General features: G+C 29.9%; 3 protein-coding genes across 4 annotated transcripts; 2 read left to right on the top strand and 1 right to left on the bottom strand.

Moving 5' to 3' along the window:
• The first annotated feature begins 1,375 nt into the window (after positions 1–1,375).
• Positions 1,376–5,903, top strand: LOC107924841 (uncharacterized). Of its 2 annotated transcripts, XM_016855446.2 has the most exons (7): positions 1,391–1,647; positions 3,118–3,163; positions 4,119–4,239; positions 4,721–4,776; positions 5,123–5,218; positions 5,456–5,556; positions 5,674–5,903. In XM_016855446.2, exons 1-7 carry the CDS (start codon positions 1,528–1,530, stop codon positions 5,728–5,730), a joined length of 597 nt encoding a protein of 198 aa, XP_016710935.1. In that variant the 5' UTR covers positions 1,391–1,527; the 3' UTR covers positions 5,731–5,903. The 2 variants fall into 2 exon arrangements, with proteins under 2 accessions (XP_016710936.1, XP_016710935.1); XM_016855447.2 differs by lacking the exon at positions 5,123–5,218 and having other exon boundaries at positions 1,376–1,647.
• A 10,482-nt stretch (positions 5,904–16,385) lies between these two features.
• LOC107923036 (cytochrome P450 94B3) lies at positions 16,386–18,123 on the top strand. Its single transcript, XM_016853246.2, has one exon. The coding sequence runs from the start codon at positions 16,432–16,434 to the stop codon at positions 17,977–17,979; it is 1,548 nt and encodes a 515-aa protein (XP_016708735.1). The 5' UTR covers positions 16,386–16,431; the 3' UTR covers positions 17,980–18,123.
• Positions 18,124–21,114: 2,991 nt separating this feature from the next.
• On the bottom strand, positions 21,115–21,896 carry LOC107923037 (putative calcium-binding protein CML19). Its single transcript, XM_016853247.2, has one exon. It carries the CDS (start codon positions 21,671–21,673, stop codon positions 21,251–21,253), a length of 423 nt encoding a protein of 140 aa, XP_016708736.1. The 5' UTR covers positions 21,674–21,896; the 3' UTR covers positions 21,115–21,250.
• Between the last annotated feature and the right edge of the window lie 3,033 nt (positions 21,897–24,929).

The raw sequence follows: 24,929 nt of genomic DNA, 5'->3' as shown, positions 1-24,929 counted from the left end.
TAGACAGACACTAAGTTTAAGAGTTTAATTATAATTTTCAAACTTTTTTTAGGTTTTATTAAAAATTTTAGAACTTCTAAGGAGTTTTATGAGAAATCTTAAAATTTTGAAGTCCCAATTAAAAATTTTAAAATCTTTAATGGGCTTAATAAGAGTCTCCAAAAAGTTTGAGAATCTTAATGAAAATTTCCAAAATTTAAGGCTGGATTGAAATTTTCTAAAAGATTAAAGTTTTTCATGACGAAGTTCGAATTTGACTCTAAATTGAGATTTTTAATACTAATTAAAAGCATATATATTATACTAAAAATACGAGGAACATGTTGATTGAGTTTTAGTTCGATTGTCATGGATATTGTTGTCAATGTAAGAGAACGTGGATTCGAGTGCACTGAAACGCATTATTCTCCTATTTATAGATTGGAAGGGACTATAAATAGTTTTAAACATTGTGTTAAAAAAACGAGTCACATAAATTAAACATAAAGTGTGCGAAAGTTTAGCTTACTTAAATAATCCAAACAAATAAAGTTCGACTTACACAATAACTTAAACTAATTGATTTTAACTCGAGAAGATCAAATTAAATTAAAAAAATTTAGCTGAATTCAAAGAACTTATGACTTTTTAAAAAAAAAATGCAATTACGTATCATAATCAGTTACACGCATTACAAATTCGTATAATTAAAATTAAATTATTACAAACTACAAACTTACAAATTGATAATTAAAATATATAAATATGAAACCCACATGCAACAAGACTTAAATCTAGAACAAAATTTAGACCAGAGTAAAATATATTTAATGTCACTAAATTATTAATATGATTACGTTCTTGGTAATTTAATTTTTAAAAGTTACAAAATTATCGTTGAACAATTCAAAAATTTTTATTTAAGTCGCTGAACAATTTAAATTTTTTTATTTAAACTATTAGGCTGTTAAGTTTTTTTTTTTTAAAATGCCCAGCTAGTGAGCTCTAAATGACAATTCGACGATCGATATAATAGATTAATACTCGTCGACTAGTAGAAAAACGTACATTAGATCCAAGTCGATATGACAATCAATGTTGAAGATCGAAAAAGAAAATTGTTTAGATTTTAGTTTGCAAATTCATGATTTTAAAAGTTGTTTCTATAGAAGACGAGGGGATATATAGAGAATTTTCAATTAAAGAAGGTGGTGTAAATAGATAAAGCCATACAATAATAATTTTAATAACCTAATAGATTAAATAAAATTTTTGACTATCTATAATTTTTTTAAATTAACTCATAATTTAATTATAATGAATAGAGCTTATCCTTTAAACTAAAACTCCTCGTACACAAATCACATTATTAGAGGGAAAAATCCCGATATATAGCGGGAAAAGAAAGTAGTGGCTGGGCTTTTCCGACTTTTCATATTCCTTCTTCTTCTACTTATTTCTTCCCCGTCTTATTTTATTTTTAATTTTCCTTTTATCACTCGAAAAGAAAAAAAAAAGTAACTGGGGTGAGGGTTTTTGTAAAGGCCAATGGAGGGCTCCTCTTCTCAGCTATTTGATGATGATCAAAAGTCTTCCGGCGCTTCCAAGTTCCTCTTCAACCTTCCGTCTCGCGGCCACCTCTCCTCCACCGTCATCTCCTCCAATCTGGTGGCATTTTTTGTTCTCTTTTTTCTTTAATTAATTTCATTTCATTCCGTTTAATTTTAATCTTTGTTCGTGCCATTATATGTTGTTTTCTGTGCTTCGTCGCGCATAATTGTGACAAGTCAAAGAAGTGTAGAACTGCTTGTTGAAGTAAAGTAGTTTTACTGAATCCGGAGTGAAGGAAATAGTTATGATTCACTTTGGATCGTTTAATTTTAGCAACAATGAAAAAGAAAAAAAAAACATTTTAGGGTTCAAATTCGAGGTTTTAGGATATCTAATTAATGTGTTTCTTTTAGAATACATCCGCTACAAAATGCGTGTATGTTTTTGTCTGATGAATGGTTTACTAGGGTTTTACAGTGAGAAAATTGACTTGGAAAGTAGAGAGAAAACTGTTATTTGAGTTAACGAAGATGCTTTATTAGTAAAACACACGGTTTTGATACAGAACCAGGGTTTGTTTATAGAGATGTCATTAAAGTCTGATCTATTTGGGATTAACCATTTTGGACTGTCCTTAGTAAATATTTTAGGGGCCTTATTTTCATCTTGGAATAATTTCCAGTATTTTTAGGCTACCAAACTCTTGAATTTACTGACCAAACATAACGTTATGTTACCTGCTTAGCATTCCCTTGTAAGCATGTTTCCATTTGCATATATGCATTTTATATAGCATAACCTTTATTCCTTCACTTAAATTGTTCATGGCATGTGTTAAGTAACGAAGGCATAGGATATGGCCGGTTTCACCATGGGGTTTCTCTTCGATGGTTGTAGGATTGTGGACATGTTATGGTCTTTGTTTTGCCTTTGCTACTCTTCAAACTAGAGCAGTTTCCCCTTGTGTCTGTATTTCAATGGGGTCAAGTCACTTCTCAAATAATAGCCTTCTGTAGTCTGTCTATATCATTATACCAATTTGTTTCGCATGGCCAGGATGCTGGAAGTTTGTACCCATTTGGCCTGTTTCTTTCTACCTGCTTTTGTTTGCATATTTAAGCAAGCATCTGATTTATGAGCCAGCCTATTCAGGAGCTCCCTTTCTGGTAACTTTCTAATTACTCCATGCTATTTCTTTCAAGGAGTCGCCCTGAAAAAAAGAAAGTACAATCTGTTATTCAATTACATTCATATACTGCACCTTTCTTATCAGGAAACAAGCTCAGAAGAGTTTCTCATTTGGTTAAAGAACGAGTCAACTTAGTTAGAGGGAAACTGGTTGGGTTGTTTAGCCAAATTATTGCAGTCACCTATATTGCTGCTGATAAGCTTCTTTGATGTGTAATGCATCTTTGGATCTTTTTAACTAGTATAGTCTTTTTCATTTGATTGTTTTATTTCTCGGCATAATTCTTTTTTCTGCTTATTTATTTATTTATTTTGAACTGATAATTTTTTAGCCCTGTCAATGCATGAAGAGCATGTCATTTTGTACAAAAATGTCGCTTATATTGCAAAATTCTGCAGGGGGGGATGCGAGTTTATATTTGCGAGCACAACACTTCTCCACCAGGTGGCTGTAGACTAAACTTATTAGGGACTTCCAATACTTTTGAAATTAAATTTTATTTATTTTAAACTTATGCATGACCGTCCCATCAATGTCTTCTTGTTCGACTTGAGAATCATTACTTACTGTTGTTAATGCTTTACTTCCATCTTAATGTTCAGGGTCTTAAGTGTATATATCTCTAATTAAAATTGCCCTTAAAATTGGGACTTTTGATTCACTAAAGGTCTTAAAAATTTATTTGTGCAACACCTGCTTTTGGGGAAGCTCTAGGCAGCCTTCTGCCAACGTGCATTCTAGTTTCTGTAAGAGAGGCTTAATCAGATATTGTTATTGAAAAAACAATTTGTAAGGCATACTATTAATTGAACTTTTGTGCCAGCTACCTATGCTGCCATCTTTTCTGCCATTTTTTAATGGGTTACTCTTGTTTTACTGAATTAAGTTATAATCAACATGTATTCTTGAAGCTCACCTATTTTGTGAAAATAATTAACAGGAAAGTGATTTAAAAATTCACTGCAAAATTTAAGCTATAGAACTCATTGCAACAGTTTGGGAGCCTAAAATTTTCCTAATTTGAAGCATGTGCAAGATAATATAATGTATTTTAAGGATAAGATTTTGACGGCCTAAATCTTTATTCTGAACTTCAACTTACTCGCGTATCTATTAATTATATGGACATATGATCAGTGTTGAGTGGTAGTTAAATTGCTATTTTGTTTCTATTTTTATTTATCTGTTACCAGTTCATGTTTTATACTTGATAAATGTAAGGAAGTAGAGCAAACGTCTGAAACCTATGCTATAATCGTCTTGTTTATAATATTAATATGCACATTTTTCTGTTGGTTATCTTGTTCATTCCCGAGAAGAGCTGCACTAGTACAAGAAATAATTGTGAGATTTGTTCTTATTGATAAGCTAGATAATCTTCTTTCTCTTGTATGTCCAGAGAGCCAGCACATAAAGACAAACCAACAGAACATACTTATTAGATCGCTCATGCTTAATGACAAGAATGGTGATTCCAGTTCAAAGGATGTGAAAGCTGCAGCTGAGGGTCCTAGAAAGAGGTAATGAGTTCTTCTTTCTTGGGTGAATGATGTTTAGATGTCTTGTTACTATTTATTGTGTGTACGTCTTTTTTTTTTTTTTAACATTAATTTCATTATAGGATTTTATCATATTTGCTTTTTTTGATACAATTCCTAGAACTACCCATAGCCTCTCCCCAACCCTTAAATAGGAGGATAATGTGCTTCAATGCACTCAAATCCATGTCCTCCTGCACTAGCAACAATGCGATGTCAATCGAGTTAAGACTCAACCAGCTTGTGTGTGTATGTTAATTGTCTTAGATTCAGTGTTAACCCTCATTTAGTCATGTGTAACATCAAGATGTAACCATCTTTTTGTAACTTTGTTCAGCCTGCTGTTTGTAGCGGATCACATGGATTGCATGATGTGCTATTATTGCACTTGCATCTTATTGCATGCAATCATGCTCGATGACTAGGGTAGATTGTTTGATGCCTGCCGTTCTTTTTCCTGCAGGGCTGCTGAAAGAGTCATGGATAGTAGGGCTTCAGCAAAGAAAGCCAATACACAAGGTAGTTCTCAACCTGGTCAGTTAATAAATGTTTTGTACTGGTACTCGTGTGTATTCATGTGCATGGTTCAATATATGGGTCAACATTGTCAAGAAACTATAATGTCACTGCCGGAGTTCATAGTTGGTATTTTGTTTTACATATTCAACGATTTTATTTTTCAATGCAGTCTCAACCTTGAATAGCAGTTGTTGCATGGAATCGTAATTAATATTGATGCAATATTTTAGAAGTGACTAGATTCTGTATTTTATGTCTGTCTTGGCCCATCTGTCGGTCCTTTATGCTCTTGACTTGATTCAAAACTTTTATCATCTCACTATGTTGGTTGATCACAATTTGGAAGTCAGGATTCTTTTGCTTATTCGTGTTGCTTATGATACTGAGACGTTTCTTCACTTGGGAAAAGTAGCAAAGCACGAATGCGGGATTACAATTGCTGGTTAGCTTTGTAGATTTAAAATATCTTTTTATCTGATTGATTTCTAGTGAGTTTCCACGTTTTTGTTAGTAAATCAGTATGCAATGTGAATGAAGCCATTCCATTTTCATCTAACCACGTCATTCGGCATGAGTATGTATGATTTTTCTTGTTAAAATTGTCTCAAATCATTATTCATGGTTTTATTATTCAGAGAGTAATCATCTTGAATTCCGCTAATGACTTAGAAACTTGCAGAGGGATCAAGCAGTCGTGCTGAGAAGGACTACCATAGTTTAACCGTAGAGAGGCTTCGTGCCCTTCTTAAGGAAAGAGGACTTTCTCCCAAGGGAAAGAAGGCATGTTCTCTAGTAAAGCTTTCTTGGATGCCATCTTTAGTCTCCCTTAAATGTTTAGCTAAATAGTATTATATTCGGGACGCATTTAATGATCCGTTGTACACTACTGCTGTTCAGGATGAACTGATTGCTCGCTTGAAATGTGTAAATGGTTCATCACAGAAGTCAGAGTGACGCCGCAGCTCTATCAATGTATACGTTGGCAGAGGTAAAAGAGAAGTAGGCGATCATGTTGTCTTTTGCGTAACTTAGGAAAGTGACACCAAAATGGAAGAATTACTTAAAACTTAGTGTTTCCTGAAAATAATGAGTAAGAGAAATTCTAGAACCTTTGCGTTTTGGGGTTAGTATTTGTGTTCACTTTCAAGTCCTTTTTTTTCTTTTTAGTTTTGCTTTTGTTTTTTTTATTTAGTTGCCATCTTCCCTTAAAAGATAATATGATTTTCATTATTAATCTTTTAATTAAAGTAAATTAATTAAAGAAAAATAATAATGATGATGATTGTGATGTTATTAATTTAACATTTGATAATTTTGAGTTGACATGTTACATGTCATAATTAACCCGTAATCGTCTACTACAAATCTTTAACACAATCAAACTGATCCCCACCAAATGGATTTCCTGTACAAATCCTGACAAACCGAGCCTACCAAATGGAGTTTATTAGCCAAATGAATCTACACAAACATGAAATCATTTTCCTTGGACCCAAATAATGTTGAAGTTTTGTCAATTGACGAGCATTTTTAATAAACGGAATAAAAAGGTCAAATCGGTGAGATTTTTTGATATCAATCAGGTGGGTGGAATTTTTATATTATAAATATAGAGTTATAACAAATTTTAAGTAAAAATATGTATTCAATTAAAGGGTACAAAATTTAATGTAAATCTAGAGGATTTTATCTTGGAATAATATCTTTTGAAAGGAGTTTAAATTTTCAGATTTTTATTTACTTTTTGCTAATTATTATCCGGTTAAATTGTTTTTAGTGACTTGAAAATCAAAGTGATTTAATCATATATTAGATTATGGTATACTTGAAAAAATTATGAAAAAAAATGAATATATAAAAATTTGATTTGATGATCAAATAAAGCATTAGTTGAAATAATAAAGACATTGAAAATTATAGTATTTTGGGTTTGAATCTCATACATTTCTTAGATTTTATATTATTTGAAATGACAAAAATATTTCTCGTAATAATATTTATTATTTTATAAAAGGAATGGTTTTTGATAACTTCTCAATTAAGTTGAGACTCGGTTAAAGAGTAACAACAACTCAATAAGCTTTTTAAATGTAGTATAAGTACATATAAATACAAGAATGAGGTTGCGGCATTATTGTTTAAGGGGGAGGTTCCAAAAGTTTAAATTTCATATTTGAGTCTCATTGCATGTAAGTATGACATAAGTCTTCAGTTTCATCATATATATCATATTTAAATTTTATTTGAATTCTCTCTAATCGTCAATCTCAGTGTTTTATTTGAATGTGTATTTAACTAAATAGATAATGTGTGTAAATTTTATCAAAACTCCTCCAAATTTTTCATATTACTTTTAAACATGTATTTAACTATATAAATTATCTATCCTTAATTAAACCACTTGGATGGATTTGAATTGAAAATAAAGAGTTCTAAAGTAGGAGATAGAGAGTAGAGAGTGTCAAAAAGTGGGAAGCGGCAAAGCTTGTCCATACCCCATTGATATGAAGGTTTGAAGTTAGGTTGATCTGACTATGATAGGAGGAATGGCAAATGTGGGCCTAAATGAGTAAGTAGTCGGTGCAAGGTCACATCAACATCATCAAATCGTCTGTCCGCCTAATTCCACTATTATTATTTCGGCTGCAAAATTACAACGCTGCTTCTTTCAATTTCAGATCCCATCCCATGCAATTCGTTTTCGGTACTCATAATGACCCACATTTCAATTCTTCTATAAAACAAGGTACACCTACACTAATCATTTTCCGCTGCTGATTAAATAAAATCGTTTTTAAAATTTAAATTCATATTTGTAAATAAAAGTCAAGTGTTAATATATTTTATATTATTTGTAGAATTAAAAAAAATTGGCTAAATTTGTTTAAAATGAAAAAAAAAGAAATGGGTTATTTTCTGAAATATTTATAGAAATAGGTCGATTTTAAAGAGAGAAAACGAAAATGTGTCTTATAGGGTGCATTTTCTGACTTTTTTAATACATCAGTTCTTTTAGTCAATGGTTAAATGCTAGTGATTCCTCTTCTTATACTCACATTTGCATTTTTTATTTCATATTGTTTTAAGTATTTTTTTCTATTTTAAATTATTATTTTTAATACATTAGCTCATTTGGTTAGATAATTAAATAATAGTATTTGATCCTTCTTTTAAACACATTTATATTTTTTTATTTCACATTGCTTCAAGTTTTTTTAATTAATAAATATATTATTTTCAAGTTTTTTATATTAATAACTCTTTTATTTGTAAAATTAAATAATAATAAAATATTTTTAATGATAAATATATTTTATTTTTTAAAAATATCCACTAATTTTTTAGATATATTTTTTTATATATATATAATATTTATATGTCAAATATTTATTTTCTCCACCTATATTATGGGTATGGTGATTTCTAATATTATAAAATAAAATAATTATTTCAAATATCATTATTATTTTTATATGTAAAATATTTCAAATATCATTGTTTTTCCATCTACATTATGATATTTCAAGTATTTTTATAGGTGAAATATTTCAATTAATTATTTTGAATACCGTTATGTTTATATGTGAAATATTTCAAATACACATACTACTAAAATTTACTACACTCATGATATGGATTGAAAAATAAATATTACACATTTTCATCCGACGCGGCAGTGAAAACACATCTTACAACGCACGTTTTCAACCATATAAACAGAAAACGCATCCTGCTGAACACGTTTTTATCTTCTCTCTAAAATCGACTTATTTTCTTAAATATCACATAAATCTACCCAAAATCTTAACTATTAAAGAAATTGGTTTGACTTTTTTTATTCTTATTAAGATTTTAGTAGTAAATCACATATTGCATAAAATCTAGTAATATAAATGTCAAAAGGAAAGAAGAACAAACCCATTTTCAGTTTGCAGTATTGTTATAGTGGCCGACAATGCAAAAACTACCTGCCAGCAACCTTTTTTAAAATCCGATAGATGATGGATTTTTAATTTGTAAATTCATTAATTTTTGGTCCAATTGATCGAATTGGCCGACTTGATTTTGATAAGCTCGACTTTCAATTATAATATTTCTTCTAAAATTTTTTCAATCAATGGTAGTTTTTTCATTTAAAATTGTTTTATCTCTACTCAATTTGGACATGTGGCAATGCAAGAAGCGACTTGAGAAGCACCCACGAATGGCCTTCCGTCTTGCGCCACCCGGTGTTCATCATTAATCTAGTCACCCGTTATTAGCGAGTGCACGCTTATCTCAAGAGTAGACTGTTGAGGCATAACAATATCGTACTACTTTAGCAAAGGGAATGTCAAAACAATATCGCTTTTAACACCAACCAACATGTAACAAACTTGTCACTTGGCCGACCACGCGAGCAGGGGTGAAGCTAGAAAATTTTTTGAGGGGGACTGGAATAAAGTTGTATATTTTTATGAGAGCAAAAGTGAAACTTCACCATTTGAATAGTTTATATCTTTATAATTTTTAAAGGATTAGATCAATTTTTTCTCATTTTTTGAGGGCTAAAGTGTAATTTTACTATATACTATTTTAAATTTTTTAAAATTATAAAATGACAAAGTAAAATTTTCCATTTTAAGAGGACTGTGGCCCTACTAGCCCCCCTTGGCTCTAGCCTTACACACAAGCAAGCCACCACCCATGTTGTCTGACATTACTAGGCACGGAAACCTTCTCCCTATGGCATGATGAAGAAAGGATATTTTCCCTGAACTCTCAACTCTCTCAAGCTTTATAACCTAGCACACTACAACCTCATCTTCTTCTTCATCCTCAACTTATTTCGATGGTCCGGCTGACTCAAGTGAACTACCTCATTACCTCTATCGCCCTCTTATCCCTTATTGAACATTAGTATTAATAAATATATTATTTTTATTTCACTAATTATATATTTTTATAAATGTGATTCTTGGTTAAGTTACCCAAATAATATAAAAAAAATTAAATACTGAAATAGGCTGTCAGTAGGATTATTTACTAATTTAGTATTTTTTTGGGGTGAAGCCTTTCTATAGGTCCCACCACCTTTTTTATATTTTTTATTTTTTAATATTATTTTATTAGTGGTGTCTTTCTCATATGTGACACCACTTGTACTATTTTTTTCGAGTACAATATATGACCCGCGTATATGTACGAATACGGTATGGGATAGGTGATGCCTATCTGGTAGGCGCCAGTGGTGACTCCTACATGATAGGTGTCACTGGTGACTCCTAGCTGTTAGTAGTTTATGATTAGGTTATAGTTTATTAGTGTTTTGTGTTTTGTTGTCTTTTAGTAATGTAATTCCTTTTAAAAAAATTGTTATAGTTATTTATTTTGTTAGTAATTTATGGGATTAGGTTATAAATTGTTAGTGTTAAGTTTAGGGTTTTGTGATTTTTTAGTAATGTGATTTAAAAAATATATATTTTTATAGTTATTTTGCTAGTGATTTATGATTAGATTATACAAATTGTTAGTGTTTAGTTTAGTGTTTTGTGATCTTTTAGTAATGTATTTAAAAAAATAATTTTATAGTTATTTTGTTAGTAATTTATGATTAGGTTATATAATTTGTTAGTGTTTAGTTTAATGTTTTATGATTTTTTTAATGTAATTTTATTTGATTTTTATTTATTTGACAATTTTAATTGATTTATTAAATGTTGATTAAATTTGTTGTTATATAATTTTATAGGTTGTTTGAAAGAAACTAATCATGTATGTTTCTATTTCTATTTTTTTTTAATTCGTATGTTTTTTATGTTTAGATAGTTTATATTTATTTCAATTATATTATTATTGTAAACTAACATATTTTTTTTTATTGTAGGTAAACCAACAGACAGGAGTCATCAGTGGTACCTATCAGGTAGAAGTCATTAGTAACACCTATCAGATAGGAGTTACCAATGGCGCCTACTAGATAGGCACCACCCGTCCCATATCATATTCGTACATATATGCAGGTCATGTATTGTACTCGAAAAAAAAATACATGTGGTGCCGCCGATAAGAGAGGCACCACAAATAAAATAATATTTAAAAAATAAAAAAAAATTATTATAAAAAAAAGGTGGTGACGCCTATGAGAAAAGTTCTACCAAAAAAAAATAATCGTGTTGACAGTTTATTTCATAATTTTTTATTATATTATTATTTAGGTAAATTAACCGTGATTCTTTAATCAACATCATTAAACATGAATTGATATTTTATATTGCATGAATAATAAAGAGAAAAAATGTATGTGTTAAAAATTAAAAAATTAATTTTTTTTTGAAAAATTAAATATTAAATTTTAAAATTAAATAAAATCATTTTTTTCTCCCCTAAATCATAAAACCAATACTTCAAATCGGAATTATTTAAAGTTAATAATTAAATCATTTTTAATAATCCACAGGCAATTCAATCAATTCCAAACATTTAACACGCGTGGATAAAAAGAAGGGCGCAGCAGTAATTAGATGATTGAATGAGTGATGTCGGGATTCTATATAAGGACAACACAAACCCGCCAGTGTCATAAATTCAAAACTGCTGGAGTCCCCCACTGTTTGGAAATTTTTAAAAAACACGTGCTTTTTAATTCCCACGTGCAGTTCTCCAATCCCGGCTCGATAATTAGCACGTATTGACTAATAATACTACCTATACATTACAAATATCCGACCACAAAAATCTCTGTTAACTTACCAGGCATTTTCTTCATAGTTATTATTTTCATTAAGATTTTTTTCATATTTATTATTTTATACAGAGAGATGATTTTAGAGGGCTGGTATGGGCAGGCTCCTAAAATTAAAAATTATTATTTAAATTCTCTAAAATTTTAAATTAGTAAAAATAAAATTATATTAAAATTTAATTTAATACTTTAAAAATTATGAAGATATAGACTATAAAAAATTAAAATTTCATTCGACCCCCTAATAAATTGTTCTAGCTTCGCCCCTGTTTATACAGTAAAAGTTAACTAATACTTATTGAATATTTTTATGATATATTGTTACACTGATATTATAATATTAAATGATAATTAATAACCTCATCTGTTATTTAAAGCACTTAGTAAATATACTTTTTTTATAAAAATGTGAATATATTATTATATAATAATAACTTTAAATGTATATTTTTATGAGAGAATATTTGATCTATCATCCATGTATAGATCTCATGCACCATCAGTTAATAATAAAATGACACATCTCACTTATTTAAAAAAACATTAAAAGGTTTAAGAAATATATAAATAATTTTATTAACACAAAAGAAAAATAAAATAATTACAAATAATATTTAATTTTATTTAAGAAAGTTAATATTATTTATTTTCAAGACCTTCAATATATATATATTTTTTACACCAATGTTGATGTGTTATTTTATTACTAATTGATAGTATATAAGACCTATACACATTCGATGCATCAAATGTTAATCATATTTTTATTGAATGTGGTCAAAATCATTAATATAATAAGGTTTTGAATTTTCAAATACCACTCTAGTTATGATATATAATTTTAGGTTTTACAACGAGGTTGCGTTTGGTACGAAGCAAAGCAGTTACTTTTTTTAGAATTTAATTTTCCCTTAAGAATTACTTTCTCATAAATATGATAGTATGATTCTTCTGATAAAATGTGAGAAAGTTATTTTCTCATGATAAAATTAACGGTATTTTAAATTGATTTAGGTATTAGTCTATTAATAAACATAAAAAGAAAAAAGCTATTGCTTCTTTCCTTCTACTTGATTTTCTCTATTATTTAATTTTATATATGCATTATTATATTTGCAAAATATATGTAGGACAAATTTAAATCAATTTTGGTTTCAATTAAAATTATAAATTAAAAAAATAATTTAACAACTATAAGTTAAAATTTATTGTTAAATATTTAATCTAAATATTTGTTAAGAATATATTTATCATAAAAATTAAATATATGAGTATTATATTTTATTTAATAAGAGTAAATTCATAAATTATATTATATTTTAAAAAAAGTACTTAGTGAACCAAACGTGATAATGTAACTTTCTTGATATTTTAGTCAATATCTTCCTACGTTACTAAACATTGTAAAGTAAATTTCTCAACAATTACATTTTCAACAATCACATTCTAAAGAATTACATTCCATTAAAATCATAATATAGGAAATCACGTTACCTAAAAGTTAGTATATAAAAGAGAATTTTGATGTGATTTTAACGATTAAATAATGTTCATTTAACACGGATTGTTAATAACATATGAATTTTAAAATAATTTTTTTATTATACATTAACATGTTAAATCATTATTTTTGGTAAAAAAAACAAAAATTTAAATTTAAACCTATAATGATTGAGGTATATACGATGATTTTTAAAAATTAGATTAGTGATCTAACTTGTTATACCATAAAAATTTTATACAACTTGTTTGGTTTTAATTGATAAATTATTTTAAAAAATATAAATTTTGATTCAATGACTGTTTTAACTATTTTTTTTATAGTTAAATGGATTAAACTAATTCACTTATAAATAAATTCAAAAATTTTCTCTAAACTGATATATTGATCGGTTACCAATTCAACGAGTGTAATTTCAACAATATAAATAATTGGGTTCCTTTAGTTTTCATGTTGGAACCAATAAATATAATTTCTTTACGTAATTGATCTAAAATAATTAATTATTTATAAAAATGACCTAAGTTAAAACTTGTGTATGTAAATGATCCGTTCTCCATAGTAACCGTCCGTGTTGCTTAATATACCAATGGCACTGCCCCCCTCGTCATTAGCCAATCATCGTCTTTTTTTCTTTAAATAAAATTTTGGGTGTCGCCACTGTGTTGTTAACACCAGTATATATATTTCAAAATACCCGTTAAAAATACGAATATTTTTTAATGGGGCCGCTGGTCTATCAGGTAGCACTAGGGAAATTTTCAAAAAATAAGTGAAAAAATAAAGAAGCTTAAAAGAAACAATCGAAATAGAAAAAAATCGAAAAAATAAAAATAAAAGGGGAATCCCATTACCAATGCTTGCTTCATTTGTAGTTATTATCTTATTGAGTAGTCAATGCCACAATCAGTGGATGAAATATTATTTCAAAAAAATAATCTTAGATGAAATGAGAGTGAGTAAGAAAGAGATATGGAGAGAGATAGAGAGACGGGAGAAGGAGAGTCAAATATAAAAAAAGGAAAAAAGAATAACAAATATGTAAAATAGAGATACAAAAGGGAATTGAATAATTTATGAAAAATAGAGAATCGAACATGGAAAAGGAAAGAGACTAACAGATATGGAAAATAGAGATGTATTTTTCATAAAATATTAAATTTCCTTTCATATCTCTATTTTCCATATATGTTATTCTCGTTCCTTTTACATATTCACATCTCTATTTTTTATATATGTTATTCTCGTTCCTTTTACATATTTGATTTTCTATTTTCCATATACTCTCTCTTCCTTTTCCATTCAAATTTCACTTATTATTCTCAATTGAAAACCATAGTCACCATACTCAGTTTTACTTTTATTTTATTTTATTTTATTTTATTTCTTTCCTTTATTTTTTCTAAATTGAAAACCTTAGTCGTCGTACTCAATAGTCACTGATGCCACTGTTTATGGTGGCATTTTGTGCCGATTTCGACACTAAAGAAGAGGTTTCCTCCTTCTACGGTTCAGATCTCCCAGTAGCTGACTCCAAATCTTCTAAAACAATGACCAAAACTTCAAGCTACTTTTCTACAATGTTTTTTTTAATATCACTGGTGCTGCTTGACACAACGATGACACCTAGAAAATATATTTTTTGAAAGATTTTAATGTCAGGCAGCACCCAAAATTTTTTTATTATAATTTCTCCGTTGTCGCTTGACAGACCAACGACACCTATTAAATTTTTTTTCCTCCCTAAATACCTGCATTATTAACGAGTATTTTAAAAAATACATACTGGTGTCGTCGGTCACTATAAAAAATAGATCATTTACATACATAAGTTTTGGCTTGGGTCATTTTTATAAATAATTAATTTTTTAAAATTATTTAGGTAAAAAAAGTTTATATATATTATATATATATGCACTAGAAAACAGAAAAAAAATACACATCAATTCAAGATTGCGTAAATCCTAATGCCATGTCTAAGAAAAGACAAAAAATGAAAAAGTTGAAAGGACTTTAAGTTAGTAAGGGATCGCTTTGATCGACATCAATGCCTTTGGAGAAAGATCATGATTAAAACGTGATGTTTTTCTTCTTTTTCCATTCCATTATGATCAAAGCTAAAGCTGCTGTTACATTTTTAGCATTCCCAAAATTTTTGACCTTTTTAATATTTTTGTTGGCTTTTGAAGTAGTTTTGAATTTTAATTTTTTATCTCTCTCGAAAGGAATACTATAAATATATGACATTCCGACATTGTTTCTACTTCACTAATACATAAATTATTTTTTAAAAAGTTAAAAAAATATAAATATTCAATTAATTAGTTTATTTTATTAAAATAAATATGATATTTGGTGAGTGGAAGTTGATTTCAGATCCTCAATGAAAAGTATTGGCTATATTAGTTAAGGCAATAAATGCTATAAATATTTGTCTAGGTGGATTAGGTGCTCCCACCAAACTCTATGAATCCTTTAAATTCTCTTTGGAATAGGAGACAAAACTTGGAGCTAAACCAAACATAGACATCTTGAAACAATATCTCTGTTGAGGGCCTATAGAGTGATCACCCCAACATTATTCGAGTTTGGTTTTTAAATTATATCATTTGCAAGAGTACGACTTCTTTTGTTAAGTCATTTTATTCAAATAATATGTAGGTTTAATGAAAAATTTAGGTTTTAACATCTATCTCTTTTATCAGATTGGTTTTAATTTTTTTTAAATCAATTTGGTCCTTAAACCTTTAAAATTCAGTCAAATTTTTTTTCTTAAACGAAAAACTAACCTAATCATTAAATTTTGGCATAATAATAAATTTAGCTTTTAATGCTTACCCATTATCACTTTGATCCTAATTCTTTTTTTCATCACTTTATCATGTGGTAGTCTACATAACGATTAGTCAATACTTCATAAAAATTAAAAATATATAAAGTTATTTTAAAAATTCAAAATTTCTTTTTAAAGAAGTATTTAAAAATTTAAAATTTTATTCGCGTCATGGAGTACAACATTAATTCAATTAAAATTTATTTAAAAAAATTGAACAAAATTTAAATATTGAGAACCAATGTAATCTGTAAACAATATTAAAATTAAATAACAAATAAAATAAATATTAAAAACTGAATTTATTACTATATGTAATATATATTAAAAAAATTCTAAATTCAAATAATCTCAATTCAAAACATGCATGTTTTCTTTGATGTAAGAAGGAATTGGCCGACTTCCGAAAGAAACCATTTTGACAAGACCAATATGATTTGTCTCTTTTTACTTTCAAGCCGTAATCTTACTCAATCAACTGACATTAGCTTTATTGGTCGGTTTTTCACCCTCTATATAAATAACCCTTTCTCTTCATCTTCATTACGTGCACCCAAAACAACCCTAATCGCTCCTCTTGTGTAGTAATCTGCAAGAATGGTTACCTCTTTCTTCTTGGGTTTTTTATTTGGGTTTTTCATATTCTCTAGTGTCGTTTCATCTTTCATGCACGAATTTATACACTCTTTTTCGGCCAAGAAAACGTTTTCGGATTCCAATGGGCAGCCTTCGTATCCGTTTCTCGGCTGTCTCATCTCTTTTTACAAGAATCGCAGCCGTCTCTTGGATTGGTACACTGATCTTTTGTCGGAGTCGCCTTGCCAGACCATCGTGGTGAGCCGTCTCGGTGCACGTCGTACGGTCGTCACTGCGAATCCTGCTAATATCGAGTATATACTTAAGACCAACTTCAATAATTTCCCTAAAGGCAGACCTTTCACTGAAATCCTGGGCGATCTTCTCGGTTGTGGGATATTTAACGTCGATGGGGAGCTGTGGAGTACTCAACGGAAGCTCGCCAGCCATGAGTTTAGTACAAAGTCATTGAGAGAATTCGTGGTGAAAACCCTCCAAGAAGTGGTGGATGATCGGCTGGTACCGTTGCTTGAAGCGGCGATGGAGGCCGAGGAAGTCCTTGATTTGCAAGACGTGTTAAGAAGATTCGCATTCGACACCGTGTGTAAAGTATCATTGGGTTACGACCCTTGTTGCTTGGATCTTTCGAAACCAGTGCCGCCGCTCGTTAAAGCATTCGATACCGCATCGGAGATATCCGCCATGCGGGGAATGGCGCCCATGTTCGTGGTGTGGAAACTGAAGAGAGCCCTTAACGTCGGGTCGGAAAAGAAACTGAAGGAAGCGATCGATCTCGTTCACGGCTGCGTACTGGAGATTATTCGGAACAAAAAGAAGGCTCTCGAAGAAGCGAAGGCCAAAAGCGCAGCCGCCAGAGGCGGCGAAGACTTACTGTCGAGGCTGTTATCAGCTGGACACGACCGTGATGTCGTGAGAGATATGGTGATTAGCTTCATAATGGCTGGAAGAGACACCACCTCCTCAGCGATGACGTGGCTGTTTTGGCTGCTTTCGAAGCATGAAAATGCGGAGAAAATGATGGTGAAAGAAGTGGAATCGATGCTCTGTAATGGCGGAAATGGACTGGATTTCGAAACGTTAAAGGAAATGAATTGCGTGAAAGCCTGCATTTGTGAGTCAATGAGGCTTTACCCGCCGGTGTCATGGGACTCAAAACACGCCTTAGACGATGACGTTTTACCCGATGGGACTTTCGTCGGGAAAGGAGATAGAGTAACGTATTTCCCTTACGGGATGGGGAGGATGGAGGCGTTATGGGGAAAGGATTGGTTCGAGTTCAAACCGGACCGGTGGTTCCAAGAACCGGGTGCAGAGAATGGGCTGCTAAAGCCTGTCAGCCCTTTCAAGTTCCCGGTTTTTCAAGCCGGTCCAAGAGTTTGCCTTGGGAAAGAAATGGCGTTTATTCAGATGAAGTATGTGGTGGCTTCGATACTGAAGAAGTTCGAGATCAGACCGGTGAACCGGGAACAACCGGTTTTTGTTCCTCTATTGACCGGCCATATGGCTGGTGGTTTGAATGTCTTGGTGAAGAGAAGGGAACAGAAATAGTGAGACGATTGCCTCCAACTTTAGATCAATGGAATATGACGACTTGTACTATTGTAAAACCTCAATCCAGTTGGACCAACTCAGATTGAGTACAGAATAATTAAATATATTTTATAAAGCAATTACTATAAAAATATTTATTAATTTCAACCTTTCCATACAACTCACTAGTGAAAGCTTATCGAGTACTGCTTCGAGAAAGCAATCCCTAGAAAATTATTATAAAACAAATTAAACAATTAAAATAGTTACTTTTGTTTTAGTCACTATAAAATATTATGTTTTAATTACTTATATTATCATGTTGTAACATTTTAGTTACTAAATCGTTAGTTGCTATTAATGATAAGTTGACATGACACTTTTAAATAATCATTTCAAATAAAAATTTCAAGTTAAATTTTATAATTGGTTCATATATTTTTTCATTTTGAACAATTTAATTTTTTTATTTTATTTTTCATTCTCTTATGCTTCTCCCTCTATTTTGCTCGCTTCTTCATTTCTTTTTATTTCTTTTAATGTAGTTTTTCTATATTTTTCATTTGTTAAAACATAAAAAAACTATGTTAAAAGAAATAGATAATAGGGGAAAATGGAAGCAGAAGAGAAGAGAATAAAAAATAAAGAAAGTTTAAAAAACATAAAAGTGATGATTTAACACATCAACTTACTGTTATACTGTTAACTGCAATTAACGGACTAAAATGTTATAATGCAATATCATAAGTGATTAAAACGTAAAATTTTAAATATAAATAATTAAAATGTAACTTAAAACAAACAAAAATAACTATTTTAATAATTTATCTTAAAAAATAAAATACACATATCTTATAATAATGGTGATTAATATTTTGATCACGAGAGGTAAATAATATTGTGGTTGATGAGAATTGAATGCCCGACCACTCTCCAAACACCGCATTAGATGCATACGAGTGAGGAGATGGAGATAAATTTGCAAAACTTTAGGGTTAACCGCCTATCTCTTGATTTCGTGCCGACATCCCTGACACATCCAAATCCGAATATCAAAGCTTCCACCAAGGCAGTCCATGTCAGTCACCATGAGTAATCCTGGTAGCTGAAACTATCCCTCATCTCCAACACACATATAAAACTGCCAGTTCACCTACTTTTCAGGTGTCCACCTACTTTTCAGGTGTCCCCTCTGGATCACTTCAATAATCTTTGATGCCATTGCAAAACCTTGCCAATTTAAAATTTTTAACCCAAATGAATATTTTTTATGATTTTGTACTTCTGGTTTTGTTAAACTGAAAATCGACTCAAATTTTTAACTCGTTGAAATTGATTGTATAGATATATGAATAAAATTAATAAAAAAATTATGACATGCCTTACTTATATTTACGACGAAAGCATGCAAAAACCATATAGTAGAAGATTGTTCCTTGTTATACATAAGTAGCCACGACTCAAGTTCTAGAAAGGATCTGAGTACTTTTCGACCCATGATCGGGATATATCCCATTTGAAGACTAAGTGTAAAGAGAATCACGAGAGGACAATGAAATGGATTTGCAGATATAACTCGCAAGGAGAGTTCACAGACACGACTCACTAAAGGGGTCCACGAGCATGGGTTGTAGATCGAGCTTGCAGGAATCCAAAGAAGGCCATGGTCTCAGCTCGTACGCATTCAAGGAGTGCGCAGAAAGGACCGCATGCCCCGCAAGCCACCCAAAAACGTGCTCAATAGGTACGAAGTCCATTTAGAATATCAATCTTAGGAACAGAATGGACCGCGTATTCTATAAACACATATCTAGTAGGCCTGGAGAAAATAAAATCAAGACAGAATAGTACTTGTAACTGCATATAGAAATACTTCAACATTCTTATCAATAAAACACGAAAAAATATTATATATCCAACATTCCTTAGTAAAAGCAACACCATCGTCCAATCATGCTGACCAAGTACGAACATGTCGACATTGAAAGCTTCGAGATTTAAGATTTTTGACCTGCACTTACGATGTTGTGTCATTGGTCCATTTGAAACAACACATTTACGCGTAATCTTTAGCTTCTAGTAGATAATGCTGCGGCATTTATAGGTCATCAGCCTAATGAAAAATATAATATATGTGTTTTATTGATGGTTTTTTTGCCTCTACGAATGATCTGGTTTTACACTTTCCCATTTCTATACTTGGAGCCATATATTGAGCTACAAAATTTCTTTAACAAAATGAATTTGATAACTATTTAATTTTTAGTTTGATTTTTTAATAAAAAAAAGTAGTTTATTTTTCTTAACAAGAATGTTGACATATATATAACAAGGTCAAAATCAAGATAGTCAATATTGTATCGATAATTGTATCATTTTTTTTACACTGATACATATCGATATTGATATTTTTCGATGCACTGTTTTGAACTTTTAGGTTTAGAGATATTTTTAAATATTATTCATATATATATTTATAGTCTAGTCTTTAATTATTTTGATAAATTATATATCGATTTAAATAATTTTCACATATCTATTTATAGTCTAACTTTTAGATTCTTAGTAATTTATAGATATTATATATATATAAATATCTCAATTACATTCATAAAAATATATTTATATGTAAATATAAGTTTTAAAATTATTAATTAAATTTAATAATTATTTCTTAATTATAGATAAATTAAAATGGTTAAAATAAAAAAAAAGTTAAAAATTGGTTTAAGATATTAAAATTTTGTACCAATAAGTCTCAGTCGATATTGATCAAAATGGACTGTATCACACCAAAATGGTTGAAAATTACTAAAATTTTGATCAAAACGAAACATAGACTATTTAGCAATGAGTTTAGCTTTGATGTTTAAATTGGTATCCAGCAAATCTTAGGTACTAAATTGAATATTGAAACCAAAATCATGTATCAAATGTTATATTGACCCTGTATGACCTACTTGCGTTGAATTTGAAGATGGAAACGCGGGAGACCAGATCGACTTTCTTTCTAACTTGGTCTCCTTCTTCTCCCCCGCGTTGTTCCCGCTTTTTAACCAGAAACTTATTCAAAAATAAGTTACTCAACATAAATTCATCAACCCATTATTTGGATTCGGATTTAAGTATTTAATCATTAATATTAATAATAAATAAAATTAAAAGAGTGTAGTTTATACATATAAGAGATGAAATGATTCATAAAAATTACTTACAAGAACAAACGGATCATATAGATACAGAAACAATGGATAAAGAAAGGAAAAAAGAAAAGACAGCCATGAATGCATCATTGCATCATCAATTTAAACTCCTCGAAGCTGATGACACCATCACCATTAAGATCAAATCGCTTGATCATAACCTTACATTCATCAATGGACTTGAACTCCCCAAGCTTGCTTAACATTTTCTTCAAGTCTTTAGGCGTAATGAATCCGTTTCCATCAGTATCGTACATCTGGAAAGCTTCTTTCAAATCCTTCGTCTTCTCTGCTTCACCTCCTTCTTCCAATAACCCAATGAAATCCTCCAAATCTAACAACCCGTCGCCGTTTGAGTCCAACGCTTCGATTGCCACTTGGGCTTCGTTTAACTTCAGTTCCCCGCCCATTAAGCGCAATCTATGGCTCAACTCCGATGCTGAAACCTTCCCATCGCCGTCTATATCGAAGTAACTAAGAACACGTTCGTATTGTTCGTTTTTTATCATATTTTCACGAAGAAATTTAAAAGACAAGAAAAAGAAAGAAACTTTAACGAGCTAAAGATGAAATAATTGAAAGCTGAGTTGGATTGGCAGAAATGGGTAACCGAAATCGAGTTTATATATAGATGAAGAAGAAAGTGCTGGGAATTTTCGAAATTTAGTGTTCAAAGCGAGAAAGGAGATAAAGAAGAAGGAAAATAAAGGAGATGGGACTTTCGTTGAATTATTTATTTTCTCAGAGATTTTCAAATATAAATAGAATCTTAAAGGGAAACGAGGACGAAATAGGGAACTTTAAAAACAAGTTAATTGAATCCGTTTAACGGTCAAAACGAGAATTGTCTTTTGTTTCTAAACAAAAAAGAAAATAGTTTGTTAAATGTTAATTTTTAAAAAAATTTGTTTAAAAACTCCCTTCTTTTTGTTAACATAAAATTTAATTATATAAATAATAATATTTTTTTAAACAAAAAGGAGCTGCAACTGGTCGGATTTAGTTAATGAATATGCTTATTTTATTTTAAAAAAAGAAATTACCAATTAAAATAAAACAAATAATTGTTTTTTTTAAGGAGTGGAAAGAACGTAAATTTCTAGGAAGGAAAAATGATTCCCAAATTTAGCACTAAAATAATAGAAGACGAAAATGTGCACATATATTTATATATAGTCTGATTATCAAATTAATTTTCTGGGCTGGAAAAAATATGAAATAATTTTATTTTATTTTTCTTAATATGAGAGTGATTGAAGTCAAATTTGATTATAATAATGCATATGATGATGACGTAAGCTAAGAGGTATGTATTACTTGTTATGGCTAATGAAAAATCGTTTACACATGTTTGCCACGTTTTGCACTTGTATTATGGGATACCATACCAGCCTGATCCAGCCTATAATAATGAATTAATGTAAAAAACGAAAAGGAGGCGACCGGTGGGCCGTGGTACGCCCTTATCCATGCCTTCTTTTTTTTTTTTTTTTTTTTAAGATGAAAAAACCTCCATTCCTACGTAGGCCTGCAAGAAGATTCATACTTATAAGGCTTTACTGTTTAAAAAGCTCTAAAAAAATTTCAAAGAAAAAAGTTTTATTTTTTATTTAATTAAATATTTAAATTTTCAAAAAGCATAAAAAACCCTTCAATTTAAAATTTTCTTTTTCACTTAGTTGAGTTCTTAAAATTTTAGAATGCATCAAAAGACCCTCAAACTTTTTTAAAAAACTTAATTAAGCCTTTGTTTTTCTTTTTCACGCAATTAAGCAGTTTGAAAGCCTTTTTTTTATGCATTTTGAAAGTTTAAGTACCCAATTGAGTAAAAAAATAGCTTAATTGCTTTTTTTGAAAAAATTTGAGGGTTTTTTATGCATTTTAAAAATTTAAGTATCTAATTAAATAAAAAAATAGCAGGGACTTAATTTCTTTTCTTTTTCTTTTTGAAAAAGTATAAAGTCTTTTTACACCATTAAGCCTACTTATAAATCTATATTATAGTTAGGCACATAAGCCAGATGAGACTTAGACTTGTTTAATGAAAGGAATAATAATCCGATGTGTGTTTAGATTTACTTATTGAAAGGAATAAACGTCAAGTATGACTTGTAAATTAAAAAGAGATCATATTTTTTTTAATTATGTATTCTTTGATGCTTGTACGTCTTATTTACTTATGTTGGTCCTTAAATATGAGTTTTGTCAATATTTGATGATGTGACAAGTTGGAACATGATCGAATCAGACGGATTAAATTGATAAAAACCAATAGTTGAAAAAATTAAACTAGTTTAATAATATTCTACATTTTTTTAGATTTTTGTAATTTTTTAATTAATTGATTAATTAATTATTATTGGTTCGACAGTCAAACCGGTTGAATTAGTCGAATTAAAAATCGGGTGGTCCGACTTATTCAACCATAGATCCGATTATTAAAATACTAAATGTAACACCTTGAGATAGTATTACATCATCACTTTAAAATTTATATAAATTTTTTAATTTTTAAGTGATGATGTGGCACAAATTTAGAGTTTCATATTATTAAACTTTTATATATATATACACAAAAAAAAATCAAAGTATGAAAGGCGAAGCCAGAATTTTTTTCTGGGGCCAAAATTAAATAATAATTTTACTATAGTAAAAATATAATTTTATCATTTTAATAGTCTATATCTTTATAATTTTTAAAAAATTAAATCAAATTTTTATCAATTTTAAAAGAAAATAAAATAAAATGTAATTTTATTTTTATTAATTTAAAATTTTAAAAATTTAAAAGGATTAAATAAAAAAATTACGGACCTGCGAACGCCCTAGTTACCCCTGAAAATAAACCTGAAGTTGAAGGTAAAAATCCAATTAAAGCAACCATAAGATTGCACGTGAAGGAAACTATCCGTAAAATGCAAACGCTGATAAGGAAGTGGTACTGTCCCTAACTCTTGGACATGGAGCCTAAAAGACAATTCAGAGTAGTGGGAATAGATACCGCGAATTTAATACTGGACCTGTGGACCATCTTCCCTCCAAAGGCTGCACAAAACAACAGCATCAATCTCCATGAACATGTCTCCACATCCAAAGCTTCAACCGAGGTCCTGTTCTTCACCTTGGTTGAACCGGCTAGTTCATGGTTGGCAAAGAGGAGGTGCCCCTCCTCTTCCCTACCCGGTGGTCTCGACAATCGTAGACCCAAAACAATTAATGCCTCATTGGCAAAATATATGATTCAGTAAATATAAAAAAACAATAATAATAAATAAAATGTGCTGAATCACTATTCATATTTGTTCTTTTTGATATAATGTCTAAAATTATCTATATTCTCTTCTCAACCATTAAATAAACATACTTAAAACTTATATCTTCTTACATTAGCAATAACGCCTATACCAATTAAGGTAAAATTCAATCGAACTTGTAAAATGATGGTATATTTTAAATCTTTGGCATGCAATATGGGCCAGCTAAAGCCCGTAGTTAATCCTCACCTAACTGGGCTGAACTACAGGGCATATGTTCAGTTTTCTTGCCTAAAATTGTTTTCGGTCTTATTGGAAAGTTTAAATTTACTGTTTATTTAATATTAAAATTTTAAAAATATTTTAATTGATAAAAAAATAATTTAATAAAATAACAATTCGATGCTTATTGACTTAATTTACAAAAATATTTATCCAATCTTTCGAAAGATCTAATATAGAATTTCAAGTGAATAACAGAAGAAAAACTAGATTCCCATTAAAAATATTG

The sequence above is a fragment of the Gossypium hirsutum genome, chromosome A11 (genome assembly GCF_007990345.1).
Source record: "Gossypium hirsutum isolate 1008001.06 chromosome A11, Gossypium_hirsutum_v2.1, whole genome shotgun sequence".
NCBI classification, from domain to species: domain Eukaryota; kingdom Viridiplantae; phylum Streptophyta; class Magnoliopsida; order Malvales; family Malvaceae; genus Gossypium; species Gossypium hirsutum.
Note: the sequence above shows the minus strand (reverse complement) of the source record. Positions and strands in the feature narration are given on the sequence as shown.